Source organism: Diaphorina citri, unplaced genomic scaffold, assembly GCF_000475195.1.
Source record: "Diaphorina citri unplaced genomic scaffold, Diaci psyllid genome assembly version 1.1 scaffold3769, whole genome shotgun sequence".
NCBI lineage: Eukaryota > Metazoa > Arthropoda > Insecta > Hemiptera > Psyllidae > Diaphorina > Diaphorina citri.
Genome location: NW_007381169.1, coordinates 7,270 through 22,553, shown reverse-complemented (window position 1 = coordinate 22,553; position 15,284 = coordinate 7,270). Strand labels below are relative to the sequence as shown.

The window sequence follows — 15,284 nt, the reverse complement described above, 5'->3', positions numbered from 1 at the left end:
AGTTAAGTTCCATTTAATTTGTATTTGCTTAACAGGGCTGTTAAGCTAACGGGCTGTTTGAGGCTGGAAAGAAGGTTGGTGAAATCCACCATAAATCTTTGTATTTGACCCCTTCCATTTGGCCTGCCCAGTTGCCGTTAAGCTAACGGGCTGTTTGAGGCTGGAAAGAAGGTTGGTGAAATCCACCATAAATCTTTGTATTTGACCCCTTCCATTTGGCCTGCTCAGTCTATTAGACTGTTTGAGCACTTGGGAATACATTTTTCATTTGTTGAAAGTTGAAATCGATACAACTCTGAAGTCCTTTTTCTGCATATCTCTGAAATCCTGTTTTCTGCTCTTTGGTTCACGATACAAATGGATGGATGACGCTCCTCTCTTTAGAGACCTTGTACATGTGAAGACAGAATTCGATGGAAATACTGATCCCTCCTGCAATACATCCTGGAAGCAAATTTTGAGTCCTCTGAATTTGGTGGCAAAGTATTGTGATGTAGGGACATATGCTCCTCTCTTTAGAGACCTTGTACATGTGAAGACAGAATTCGATGGAAATACTGATCCCTCCTGCAATACATCCTGGAAGCAAATTTCGAGTACACTGAATTTGGTGGCAAAGTATTGTGATGTAGGGACATATTTTTTCCCCTAAGGGGTTTGATAAAGGGATCAGTAACTGCTAAGGTCTTATTGTCCCGAAATCGAAGAGAGAAGGAAGACAGAATAGGAGAAAGCCAGCCGTTCCGTGAAAGAACATTATCCATTCAGGATAAAATCCACCCCGTTCAGAAATTGAACCCGCGGCCTAACGCTTACGAGGCAGACGCGCTACCAACCAAGCTAACTAGGCTCTCAAAAAGAAATCTATTCTTACCAATAATAAGTACAAAGAAGGAGCCTTGCATATCATTCAGATTGACCATATGATTGGTGCCCTGGGCGGATTTGGATTCACTCCAACATTTGTCTTTCTTGGGCAGATAATCTTGAAGCCACTTGTGTATGAGACCTACCCGATGCATACGCCCAATCCTGATGGCAAAAACAGTACACACGAGTTAAGCAACGACAAGCATAGTGTGTATAGGGTTGGGTGAAAAACTGGTACGATAGAGGGGTTCCTAATAAAAATATAGGGTTATTAGGGTTCCTCATAAAAATTAACACCAACTTTCTGGGAGATCTCTAAAGTTTACGGCTCATATTATTGAGAACCTGATCCCAAGCCATCCAAAAAAAAGTTTCAGATGATTTTGATTTACAAGAGTAGACAGACACTGCTTTAGAATCATACAAGTAACAGTTGGAAGGTTAGGGATTGTATCTGGGGTCAATTGAAAGGTTACGGATTGTATCCAAACAATAAAGGTATCCCAAGTAAAAGGCAACTTCATAGATCCCACAAAATCGTAGACAGTGCCAGCACTAACTATCAGCTAGATCTGACAGGTACGTGTCTGAGGCCCATGATTATGACTAATGGCGTAGCAGCTCATCAGGCAACCACAATGCCAGTAGGTAGCTGGCCTAGGAAGATTTCCACTTACTTCCCTATTGATAACGGGCATGTAAGGCACTTCCTTGAGCTAGAACCATGGAGAGTTGTTCCTCAGCAAATTCTTCGTCACCTGAAATTGACAAATGTAGAGCATGGAATAATTTCGCAAATCCAAACAAACCGATCTTTCTTGACAAACCAGGTGAGTTGCTACTAAAAATTCTTCGTCACATACCAACTGACCAAATAATAATACACATTGTTAAATTTGTGGGCACTCATTAGGATGCTCTGTCCTTTTTAAAGAGATTGAATATCTTAGAGAGACAGACCTCCAAATCAAAAACCTTAACAAAACTTTAAATCAATAGTATGGGATTGTCATACCCACTAAAAACCGATCCTCTTGTTTACCTTAGGGTCCGAAACCAAGGTTCATATGACTCAATGGCCCCAAAAGGTCTTGCTGTCTTTAGAGGACTTTCCAGTCCTATCATTGCCAGTATAAAAAATCTATTTCATTCTGCCCTTATGAAAGATGTTTTCTTAGAAAAATTGGAGGTTTCAGTTTACATTTCTTTCCCGGAGGGTTCATTTGTATATCTTACATATTGGTGGTCACATTTCTCACCGAGTGAAAAAGTCAAGCTGTTGCTCTTCTGGAACTGTTTCTTGAGCAGATAGAGGAGCGTGGTTTTCCTCTGTATGGAACACGTGACTGCCCGCTTCTAATACGAGCCACTACGGGTCTGTGACGTCACCGATGTGTTTCCATACTATCGTATAGCTCCCTTCAGCTTCGGATTGTCTTGGAATTCTGTCGGGGAGTAATAATAGTGCTTATTAATACTGCCTCGCATAGGACTGAAAAGTCCCTTTACTCCAGCAGTCCACAGGTCTACTACTAGTGTATTTGGTACAGATTTTTTTCTTTATATTATAGGGTATATAACCATTAACTTTTTTATTTAAACCCACAGAAATCTTGTTTAAAAGGCGTTAGCGTAGCTTGACCACTAAAATAATTGAGGCAAGAAGTAAAATAATATAACATCACTTACCTGTAGTGTGTATGCATAGAAAATAGCGACATCGCTACAGTCCATTTGTACTCAGGCTTTCCTTGACACACATTGACTGCTGAGATCATAGGAATGTCAGGATGCACCACATTAAGGCCCACAATAGCTGGTAACACATTTACGACGCCGACGATTTTATACTGCCAGCAGATAGAATGAACAGACGACCCTTTACTCCTGGCAGTCTAACACACGTTCTGGGGTAAAGGTACGAGATTTTTTTTGCTTAATTTAAAAAAATTATTGTAGCTATAACTAATCTGAAATAAATTTCAAAAGTAAAATAATAGTAATATCCCGTAACCTGTAGTGTGGTATGGAGGGTGGAAAATTCCGACATTCCCCAGCTCAGCCGCCATTTGTTCTCGAGCAATTCGTTGACATTGGTGACTGGTGTGTCCATCATAGGAAATGTCAGGAAGGCCACCAAATTACCACAGTAGGTGGTCACAATGACGAGGACGAATAGCCACCAGGTTCCTATGACCAGACGACCCGAGTCTGCTTCTGGTAACTTACCACCTCCTGAGGGAGAAGAAAGTTGAAAAGAAGTGGGTTTTTACTGAATTTATCAACATAGTTGAAAATTTACTGACACAAATGCTTGGAAAGGAAGTGAAGGGGAGACAAGGGCGAGGAAGGCCGAAAAGAGGTGGAAGGATTGTGTGAATCAAGACTTGAGTGAGAAACATTTAACAGGGCATGAGATACACAATAGGGCTGCCTGGAAGGGGCTGACAAGAAACGCCGTCCCTATTTAAGTAGGAAAAGGCTAGGAGGAAGAAGAAGAAATGCTTGGACAATGTCCAAATTTTAGTGCTATTATCTTATTTTCGGCAGTAGTACTATTATCTTATTTTCGGCAAAATGACCCTCCCTTGACTAGTTCTAAGTTTAACTACACTATCTGGGATGACAGCTGAAACATAAAATAAAGTCAGCTCTTGTTTTCACGTACCTTGTTGCAATAGAGCCCCGTAGATGTACCACACGCAGTTGGAAAACTTATGGAACCCGCTCTGTTCTCGTATCTTGTAATGTTCATAGTAAGGACTGATCATATGGAGGCAGTAGAGAAGGGGTATAGTCACCAGAATAGATACCCCAATACAGAGCCAGGTCTGGGGAAGGAAACAACGAAGGACTTATCGGAGTTAGGTTATTCTTAAAAAAAACTTCAGACTTAACATTTTACATTTCGTAATAGAATGACCCAATATAACAGATATTAAACAACAAAAGCTTACCTGTGCAGTTACTGGCTTGGCCTAAAGCTGTACCTTCCCCCAGGCATGGCACAATGCCTTCCCCCAGGCACGGCACAATGCCTTGCCCCCTCATACAAATCTGGGGGGGGGGGGCTGAGCCCCCGTTGTCTATCCGCCCATGTACCTGACACCACTGTGTTGTGGACCTAAGAGATGACGACATTTTCACGTAAAAATGATTTGAAATGCGAAGTTTCTGTGAGGAACAGGCTCCAAGATGTACTTACCGCCGGGGTAAATGGCGCCGTGAAGAGTAATGTCTTGCTCAGTTCCCGAGGTCTGGCTACTAGAAACACGTAGGGTTCAACACTTATAGCGGCAGTATAATTGATGATGTTCTCATGTTTGTATGTATGCGTGAATGCCGCTGCTGCTAGAAATACCTGTAGGGGAGGGAGGTATTGAAAATGTTAATAGACAGGACTAGAGACGTGTGAAGATTGAATGACGATAGTAATAATAATAACTAAGGTACCTACTCTTTTCATTGGACTGCTGAGTCAATAAGTCAGATCATGTCAGACTCACTCACTTTTAGGCCAGATACTCACTATGTCGTAGACCTGACAGGTCCGCCTGTACCTGATAGTAAGTGGCTGACCTTAGAAACTCTACAAATACCCCTCCATAACTGTGTTGCATATTGCAGAATTTAAAATGTTGCCAGGCATTCATACAATTTGTATCTTTTTATAGAGGGAACTTTTTTTTAACCACTGCTAAGGTCTTGCCTTCCCGAAAGCGAGGAGAGAAGGAAGACAGGGCATAAGAAAGTGAGCTGTTCCGAAAACGAACCTTTAGGATAAGATTTTAGGATCTAGCGCTTAAAAGGCAGACGCGCTATCCTCCAAGAGTCCAAGCTAAAGACTAATTTCTACTAACCTACATAAAATTGATTTATCTATATCTTTTTGTTTTCAGGATTCTGAGTATAATGGACTTACTCGTTTCTGACTCACGAAATCAATCATCTTATCCCACGTTGGATTTGCAGTCGGTGATGCATCTTGTTCTCCTTCCAATGTCTGAAACCAGGAATTAAAACTGTGAGCAAAATATTCTATCTTATATTATAAAATCAAGATCCATTCACATTTCACACACTGATCGCTCTATCTCCTATTTGCAGTCGGTGATGCATCTTGTTCTCCTTCCAATGTCTGAAACCAGGAATTAAAACTGTGAGCAAAATATTCTATCTTATATTATACAATCAAGATCCATTCACATTTCACACACTGATCGCTGATCGCTCTATCTCAAGAATCACAAGACCTAGAAAGCTGAAATTTGATAGGACTATTCCTTTTATGGTCTAGGTGTGCAATAAGAAAGGATTTTGCGAAAATCTAAACCGATCCTGAGATATGATCAATTTTTGATGCTAAAATCTCCACCATAAGAAATACACAGAGTGCAGAGACTGCGGGAGAGAAATGTTCCCCTCTCGACCAACATTTTGAGTTTCGTTTATGGTAGGAATATTCCTTTTATGGTCTAGGTGGGCAATAAGAAAGGATTTTGCGAAAATCTAAACCGATCCTGAGATATGAATTTTTTGATGCTAAAATCTCCACCATGAGAAATACACAGAGTGCAGAGACTGCGGGAGAGAAATGTTCCGCTCTCGACCAACATTTTGAGTTTCGTTTATGTTTTTAGTTTGATAACTATGCAGCTAATAGGGATCGCGCAGCGCGACCATATTTTTTATTATTTTCTACAAGTTCGGCCATGCCTTTTCTACAAGTTTGGCCATGCCTCGGGATGAACTAGCGGCATTCCGGAGCGAAGCGACGGAATTCAGCTAGATGTAATTGGAATTGTCCCTTTTCACTCGGATTGACGACAGTAGATTATGAATGCGCTTTGTTCTGGAACAAAATATTTTGTCAACTATAGCAACATTTGCATCGCTACGATTTAAAAACAGCTATAGCCTGGTCTAGTTAGCTTTGAGGGTAGTGCGCCTACTTTGTAAGCGACAGGGTGCAGGTGCGATTTCCGCCCCGGGGCGATCATTATCCTAAACAGGGAAGGTTCGTTCTCGGAACGGCTGGCTTTCTCCTACCCGTTCCCCTTTTATCTTCGATTTGGGGACAGTAAGACCTCCATTGTTACATTTTTCTCTACCTCTAACTCTTCAAAATAATAATCAATTTTACAAATGACCAAAGGTAGGTAGAAAAGTAGGAATCTTACTTTTCCCATTCAGCGTCTGTGGTCAGAAAGTTGAAAACAACCACATCAAATGAGGGCAGACTTTGTTTGGAAGGCATCTCTTTGGTCAGAGAGCCTATGAACCCTCCCATCAGATCTCGATCTGAAATGAAGAAAATATTTGAATTTTAAACGCGTTAAGTAGGTAATGATTGCAAAAATCATGTAGGTAATAAATTATTTAATAATTCAAATGGATTCCGTGAATTGACTTGGAATTGAATCACCAAGGTATTTTCTTTTTTTGAACAGAACGAACTTGGGCATTGCGCGTTGCGCAAATCTTTTCGCACGATGCACGAAATCAAAACTGCAAGATTTTTTTTTTCATTTTCCTTTATTCCTTTTATGAATTGTGATACCTATAATCATTTCAATAGAAATATGATTTTTTTTTTTTATGATAAAAGCCAAAATTCTTTTCATTTTAAAAGCTCAAATTCCGGGTGGCTTTTTTTTTTCCAAGTCACGTTTCTTTTAGATTGGCTTCTTGTCACGTCTTTTGCGTTGCGGAAAAAAACATGGCTACCTTCACATTTATCAAAATTTGTTTACGATCGGTGAAGGTAGCAATCAATTTTCAATCCACACCGTGTTTGCTGTAGAGGAGGCGGGCGGGAATCGAACCCGCGGCCTAGCGCTTACAAGGCAGACGCACTACCAACTAAGCTAACTAGGCTGGCTTCAATTAATTTTTCATTATGACATAAATCACATGAAAAAAATCTCATTTGTTTTCAATACGGTCAACGAATTTCGTGATATTTCAGCAAAATTTTATTTCGAATTCAAAAGTTCAATTAATTTTTCATTATTACATAAATCACATGAAAAAAATCTCATTTGTTTTCAATACGGTCAACGAATTCCGTGATATTTCAGCAAAATTTTAGGAAATACTGGAAGACAATAATTTCGTACATGAGAATTTTCGACATCACGCGAGCTTTAGATAGGGAAGACGTTTCTTTTAGGAAATACTGAAAGACAATAATTTCGTACATGAGAATTTTCGACATCACGCGAGCTTTAGATAGGGAAGACGTTTGGACATTACGCTTATGGATGAAAAGTCAATTTAACAATGAGAACACACGATAGAGAAATTTAAGTCTACGTTTTGAAGAAGGGTGCAAAAGTCCTACATACTAGACTCCGCACACAGGAATTTCGTCAGAAAAGACCCCCATTTGAAGGGTGCAAAAGTCCTACATACTAGACTCCGCACACAGGAATTTCGTCAGAAAAGACCCCCATTTCAATGTAATGTACGTTTTGAAAAATCGTTTTTTGCTTTCCTTATCCTATCGAGTGAAATTTTCGATGGACAGTTTTTAGTGCCAAAACACGTTTTGAGGTCCCTAGAGCCTAAAAACAATACGTTTTGAAGAATCGTTTTTTGCTTTCCTTATCCTATAGGAAGAAAAGTAATGTAATCGGGTGAAATTTTCGATGGACAGTTTTTAGAGCCAAAACACGTTTTGAGGTCCCTAGAGCCTAAAAACAATTTTGAGTATAAAAATTCTATACCTTGGCCGGAATGGAACTCACGCCCTCCTGGTTACCAGGCGAGAGCCTTAACCACTACACCACCGAGGTAGCGAATGTGAAAATGTCAAAGAATGTGACAGGGGAATGCCATAGACATTAACCCCATCCTTAATCAAACTTTTTTTGCGATTGTTGGGGTAATTTTTTTGGAGCATCCTGTAGTATGTCGTGAACGGAGAAATAGCTAGATCTCTTGTCTCACCAACTGAGTCATCGTGAATAAGGTTGACGGTTTTCCAGTTTAAAGCTCGCGAAGTTCTTAGATCCAATAGGATTTGTGATATCTCTGAACCAGCAGCTCCTAGTGGTAAGGTTACAGCTTCATTGGATGGGAGACGGGGACAGTCGGACTCTGGAAATTCGAAGAAAAATTAATTTATGTACTAGAGGTGGTGCTTGTAAATTTATTGAAAAAAAAAAAACCTGATGAGCACCCACTCTATCAGGTAGACCTGATCAGGTGTACCTGTCATCAGATCTACCTGATAGTGAGTGGCTGTCCTTAATTGAGTTGAAGGCAACCACCAGGCGTAGGCGATTTTAATGCTGGAGGCGTTCTCTACCACCTAACCCTTAGCGATCCATTATTATGTGGTCAAATTCTCAAATAAATGAGGATGAAATTCCATGTCTTGGCTGGGATCGAACCCGCGCCCTGCTGTTTACTTAGTCGATCGTCTTGACCACTACACTAATTTTAATTGACTATTTTATTTGCCCTATGATATTATCTACTTGGCAGGGCGGGGAGGGGCGGAGCGCTACCGCGCTCCTTAAACTATGATGGCTAATATGAATATTATTTTACCTGTTATAACCAGATAGAAAAGGTTGTTCTCCTCATTATCTCTATAGATACGCCAGACATCAGGACACGCCGCCACGATCACCAAACCTGTGTACTCTGGAACCACAAGCCGCGATAAAATAAATATAATAATATTTCGAGTTAGGTACTTACCTACTTTCGGAGTCCGTCACCAAAACGATCAAATCTTCGTCGTGGAAGACGAATCTTGCCTGCCTTATAAGCGCTAGGGCGCGGGTTCGATTCCCACCCGAGGCGAACTACATTCTAAACCAGTGATTTTCAACCTTTTTTCGCCCGCGTACTCTTTTGTCCATTACTCTTTAAGACGAATCTTGCCTGCCTTATAAGCGCTAGGGCGCGGGTTCGATTCCCACCCGAGGCGAACTACATTCTAAACCAGTGATTTTCAAACTTTTTTCGCCCGCGTAATCTTTTGTCCATTACTCTTTTTTTGCATACCCCCTCAAGGTCTCTCGCGTGGTCCCCGGTTGAGAATCGCTGTTCTAAACATATGTATAAAGTTCGTTCTCGGGACGATTGGCTTTCTAATATCCTGTCCTTCTCTCTTCGCTGAAAAAAGTTAATAAAAAATAGATGGAATAAGGATTAATATTATTATTTTGCAGTTTCTGAGCTTCACCAAAGTATGCAGCTGTGTGGTGGTACTGGTGGCTCTTATCTCCACCACAAATAAAACTCATTATTTTTTTGCGATGCAAAATAGGTAGTTCTACATACTGGACTCCGCACACAGGAATTTCGTCAGAAAACACCCCCATTTCAATGTAATGTAACTCATTAGTCCTGAATGTCGCAGGTATTATCGTGGATCCTAGATTCATGCCAGACAAGACCAGAAGTACTCCACATTGAGAACCCCTTGTTTGAGTTCTTGCTCTCTGAGCTCATTCACTTTCTGCTTGATACTGGCTATCACTTTGCTGGTCTTGTCTGGCATGAATCTAGGATCCACGATAATACCTGCGACATTCAGGACTAATGAGTCACATTACATTGAAATGGGGGTCTTTTCTGACGAAATTCCTGTGTGCGGAGTCCAGTTTGTAGGACTACCTATTTTGCATCCCAAAAAATAATGAGTTTTATTTGTGGTGGAGATAAGAGTCACCAGTACCACGACACAGCTGCATACTTTGGTGAAGCTCAGAAACTGCATATTTTCGTTGTCACACGTATCTCAAAACTACATACCCAGATATTATGGGTAACTACCCTTCAGAGTAAAAAAAAAAAAATCCCCCAAAGGGTTTAACTTAACTTCACATCACTGTATACCCAACTGTTGAGGGCTACCCACCTCCACACAGTTCTAAGAAAGAATGTTATCTCTATCTGATTAGGATGAAGTTCGCCAAGGGCGGGAATTGAACCCACGATCTTGCGCTTACAAGGCAGGCGCTACCCTCAAAGCTAACTAGTTTAATAGTTACTATTTTTTTCCCCCTTTAGGTGCCGTTACCTAGACTACCTAGTCACCTATTAATACCTATTTTTTTTTTTACCAAGGGCGGGAATTGAACCCACGATCTTGCGCTTACAAGGCAGGCGCTACCCTCAAAGCTAACTAGTTTAATAGTTACTATTTTTTTACCCCTTTAGGTGCCGTTACCTAGGCTACCTAGTCACCTATTAATACCTATCCTAGTCACCTATTAATACCTTTTTTTTTAATTTAAACAGGTCTTAATTATTGTTCCATAAAATGTAATGTTATTACCAATCAAATATATAAGACCTTGTTTAGACTGCGAGAGTAAAGGGACTTTTCAGTCCTATGCTGGTAGTATAAACAAGGTATATTCATAAGACCTTGTTTAGACTGCGAGAGTAAAGGGACTTTTCAGTCCTATGCTGGTAGTATAAACAAGGTATATTCTATTCTATTCTAATAAACTGACGTAATACTTACCAATTGTATCGTTGGAAGTGTGAGAATATTTGGAAGATTCTTGACAAAGTACCGAATCGGTTAGGCAAACCACCAGAACCATTTTCAATGCTAGGGTCGTCTGTTCTAAGAGCACATATTTGGAGACGGTCCCGTCTGAGGAATAACTTTCAAGATGCTTCCAGTTTCACAAATTTAACTTTCAGGGAAGTTGGGGTTGAATTGAAGAGGATGCCCAAGGCAATAATTTTGTCCTCTTCTTATAATCTGGGCACACGGCAGTGCACCAGGCAAAGTTCTGTCATCAGCGGGCAGTGTACCTATACATATGTTACGTACATGCAATAAATTATAGCCAAAAAAGACATCTGAATGATGATGATAACAGTTTAACTGTTACTCACTTTAACAATATGACAACTCAAACTGTCAAAAGAAAATTGGCACAACTCCCATGCTGATTCTACAGACTGCTTTGACCATCAGATTTTCCTTCCACTTTTGGATAGAAAACTAAAACCAAAAAAAAAAAAAAAAAAAAAAAAAAAAAAAATGTCAACGAAGAATTCAGAATGAACAACGAATTACGGTAGTTAGGTACTAGAAACTCTTTTCGGGAAGCAGATGACTCACTCTTTCTCTCTTGGCAAGAGGAAGCAACTTTTGTCATTTCGAATTCAAAAGTTCAATTAATTTTTCATTATTACATAAATCACACGAAAAAAATCTCATTTGTTTTCAATACGGTCAACGAATTTCGTGATATTTCAGCAAAATTTTCGGAAATACTGAAAGACAATAATTTCGTACATGAGAATTTTCGACATCACGCGAGCTTTAGATAGGGAAGACGTTTGGACATTAAGCTTATGGATGAAAAGTCAATTTAACAATGAGAACACACGATAGAGAAATTTAAGTCTACGTTTTAAAGAAGGGTGCAAAAGTCCTACATACTGGACTCCGCACACAGGAATTTCGTCAGAAAAGACCCCCATTATAATGTAATGTACGTTTTGAAGAATCGTTTTTTGCTTTCCTTATCCTATAGGAAGAAAAGTAATGTAATCGGGTGAAATTTTCGATGGACAGTTTTTAGTGCCAAAATACGTTTTGTGGTCCCTAGAGCCTAAAAACAATTTGAGTATAAAAATTCTATACCTTGGCCGGAATCGAACTCACGCCCTCCTGGTTACCAGGCGAGAGCCTTGACCACTACACCACCGAGGTAGCGAATGTGAAAATGTCAAAGAATGTGACAGGGTGGTAAAGAATGCCATAGGCATTAACCCCATCCTTGATCAAACTTTTTTTGCGATTGTTGGGGTAATTTTTTTGGAGCATCCTGTAGTATGTCGTGAACGGAGAAATAGCTGTCTTGTTTGGCAAAGGTTAGTAAACCTCAGTTTGATTAATATTGAATGAACTCTCTCCCTCAAATTTTATCAACCCACTGGCCTAGATTTCCTTTCATTCATTTGATGCGTAATGGTGGGTTTACACGCTCAATCCATTTGCACAAACTGGCTTGCGCAAACCGGTTTGCACAAGTGAATCGAAGCGTGTAATGCAGAGTTGAAGTTTGCACAAGCAAAAAAATAAATAAAAAATAATTGTTTCTAGGTTTCTCTCACAGTTTTGTGCAAACCGAACAAACCTGGCATGGGCAAGCCAGTTTGTGCAAATGGCTTGAGCGTGAAATATTGTTCAGAATACTGTAAAGTAAAAGTTCACTATCAAAAATATTAGAGACAAAGAAAACAAGTCCGACACATTCAATATAATTAACCATCTTCAAATATGAATTGCTCATTCAAGTACTTATGTATTTTTTTGCTAAGTAAAACCAAAAATGACAACTTCGACCTATAAAATAACCTTTATTAAAGCATTTAGAATGCGATGATAAAGAAATGACTAAATTTCTTGTTCTCTTGTGAAAAGAGAAACAGAAAAAGAAAACGTAATATAAAGATAACAGAAAAACAAATAAATAAACAATATTTATAACTAACAACTAGGATGCAACTAGAAACAGAAATAAAAAATACAATTTGTTTGTACACATATTTGGGTAAAAGCTACAAAATAATGATATACATAAGTACACATGTATTTTTCTGTATTAGTTTAGAAAGCTGATAAGCCAGCGGGCAAGCCAGATTTATTTCTCTTTTGAAAAGCTACCTTAAAATTTGCATTTTTCTAAGAACGAATAACGTTGAACGGTTAAAAAGATACGGAATAAACGTTTGTAGGCCAGGAAAATATTTCCATGTGCATTAAAAAGCAACGTTGCCGGGAGGTGCGCGAACGTCCAAGAGTCTCTATCAACGATAATATCGTTCCCAGAAAAACGCAAGAGTCGAATATTTAAATCTTTGAATCTACGTACAAAAAATATACCACCTTAGATAATGTTGACACATTAAAATGTTTCTGTTAATAACGATAATATTAAAAATAAGATTAAAAATCTAGTAACTTGTGAGTTATAAAAATATCTACAAATCGATAAATTCTAGACAAATAAAATGAGAAAGCTAAAATTGAGTGTATTCCAATTTGCTAAGGCTACTTTAATGCTAACTTCCTCGTAAAAAAATGCCTGAGATGATCATTGTTAAAAAATTTCGACCGTGGTGGGAATCGAACCCACGACCCTCGGACAGCACAATTAACTGTTTAACGAGGACAGGGTCAGATTTTATTTTTACTAATGGTTAAACCATAATTAAACCATTAAACATAGCGTTCATAGTTTCCAAATGTTTCGAATTAAGTACCTACTTAGACGTACAATATGTATAATTTATTCTTAGAATAAGTTTCAACGGTTTTCTAATATACCTATATTTTATATACAAAATAACAATCAATATTAGAACTACAAATATAAATATATCATAGAGGAAGATAGGTTTCTAGCCGAATATACACAACTGATGTGAATAACTCTCAAAAAGAAAAAGATCTTAAAACGGGAAACAAGACTTGGCAATCCATTTTCTAGCTGTAGCAGAAACTTCAAATGGCAGTAATCATAAAATAATGAAAGACAAGAACCTGACTTGAATGGCTAAAAAGCCGAACATATGTAGTAAACCTTTCCTTTTGTAACCCCGTAATGATCGCGTTCAAACTATTATTTTTTCTTTTTTCAACGTAAACCATGTTATTTATTTAGTTTGTTTCGATCTACGGACTTCTTGAATGTGAGGCCACTACAAAACCACACAACCTTATGTGTATTCAGCCAGAAGTGAACAGAATAAAAGCCCTTTGAAAGAGTCAGAAATACAATACGGAGTATGAGGCCGTGAGACGTACAATATGTATAATTTATTCTTAGAATAAGTTTCAACGGTTTTCTAATATACCTATATTTTATATACAAAATAACAATCAATATTAGAACTACAGATATAATTATATCATAGAGGAAGATAGGTTTCTAGCCGAATATACACAACTCATGTGAATAACTCTCAAAAAGAAAAAGTTCTTTTTATATACAAAATAACAATCAATATTAGAACTACAGATATAATTATATCATAGAGGAAGATAGGTTTCTAGCCGAATATACACAACTGATGTGAATAACTCTCAAAAAGAAAAAGATCTTAAAACGGGAAACAAGACTTGGCAATCCATTTTCTAGCTGTAGCAGAAACTTCAAATGGCAGTAATCATAAAATAATGAAAGACAAGAACCTGACTTGAATGGCTAAAAAGCCGAACATAGCAACCCTTTCCTTTTGTAACCCCGTAATGATCGCGTTCAAACTATTTTTTTTTTTTTTTCAACATAAACCCGGTTATTTATTTAGTTTGTTTCGATCTACGGACTTCTTGAATGTGAGGCCACTACAAAACCACACAACCTTATGTGTATTCAGCCAGAAGTGAACAGAATAAAAGCCCTTTGAAAGAGTCAGAAATACGGAGTATAAGTACAAAACCACACAACCTTATGTGTATTCAGCCAGAAGTGAACAGAATAAAAGCCCTTTGAAAGAGTCAGAAATACAATACGGAGTATAACTTAGTTGGAAGTAAACGTAAAATTTTATTAAAATTCGAAATTCGAGTTCGAAAAAGAAAAATATGTATGTCGATAGTAAAAGTATAAGGAGAAATATTCTAACTGTTAGGAGTATTTAAATTAAACGAAGACTTGAAGGATCCAACGACACACATTCAGAAATTAAAATTTTGATAAAATGAGTTACATGGCGAATTAAAATTTTGACTATTTTTTGAGCATTTTCAAAATACAAATGAAAAAATGACAAGAACAGAAGCTTACACGAAATTTTGATTTGGTTATTTGGTGTTTTACAAGGGAATTTCTAAATATACAAGGCAGATAATTTAGAGAACTCAAATGAAGCTCAAGGTTTTGTCTCAGTGGGTATTCGAACCCATACTCTCCTGAACACATTCAGAAATTAAAATTTTGATAAAATGAGTTACATGGCGAATTAAAATTTTGACTATTTTTTGAGCATTTTCAAAATACAAATAAAAAAATGACAAGAACAGAAGCTTACACGAAATTTTGATTTGGTTATTTGGTGTTTTACAAGGGAATTTCTAAATAAACAAGGCAGATAATTTAGAGAACTCAAATGAAGCTCAAGGTTTTGTGTCAGTGGGTATTCGAACCCATACTCTGCGAGCCGAGCTATGACAAACTGCGAACTTCAAAGGAGCTATCACACGCTTTTAATTTTTCAACTTCAAGGGAAATACTACTAAAATGCAATACCTACATAGTTGCGCGACTAGGTTTTCTCCAGTGTGAGAGGTCTGTATCGTTTTAATAAGTTTGGATTTTCATGTGGCGGGTTCGCGCTACTAAAAGTCACGCGACTACGCATTACGCAAAATGAATACTTTACCTCTATAAACTATAAAATACACACAGAGGGCCTTGTAT

The 15,284-nt window shown here is 38.2% G+C and overlaps 1 protein-coding gene and 1 long non-coding RNA gene across 2 annotated transcripts; both read right to left on the bottom strand.

Moving 5' to 3' along the window:
• Positions 1–231: 231 nt before the first annotated feature.
• On the bottom strand, positions 232–10,442 carry LOC103520549 (ionotropic receptor 93a). The gene is given in 16 exon segments (XM_017448549.2): positions 232–444; positions 875–1,027; positions 1,544–1,583; positions 1,585–1,628; positions 2,130–2,211; positions 2,214–2,247; positions 2,560–2,720; positions 2,885–3,105; positions 3,539–3,701; positions 4,076–4,231; positions 4,793–4,912; positions 6,065–6,171; positions 7,822–7,971; positions 8,428–8,521; positions 9,275–9,411; positions 10,361–10,442. Coding segments are annotated over 16 exon segments (1,842 nt in total). The 3' UTR covers positions 232–346.
• Positions 10,443–13,917: 3,475 nt separating this feature from the next.
• On the bottom strand, positions 13,918–14,774 carry LOC113472061. Its single transcript, XR_003394530.1, has 2 exons — positions 14,313–14,774; positions 13,918–14,226 (listed from the first exon to the last, which is right to left on the bottom strand). It is a non-coding gene; the product is annotated as an uncharacterized LOC113472061 (long non-coding RNA).
• Positions 14,775–15,284: the final 510 nt, after the last annotated feature.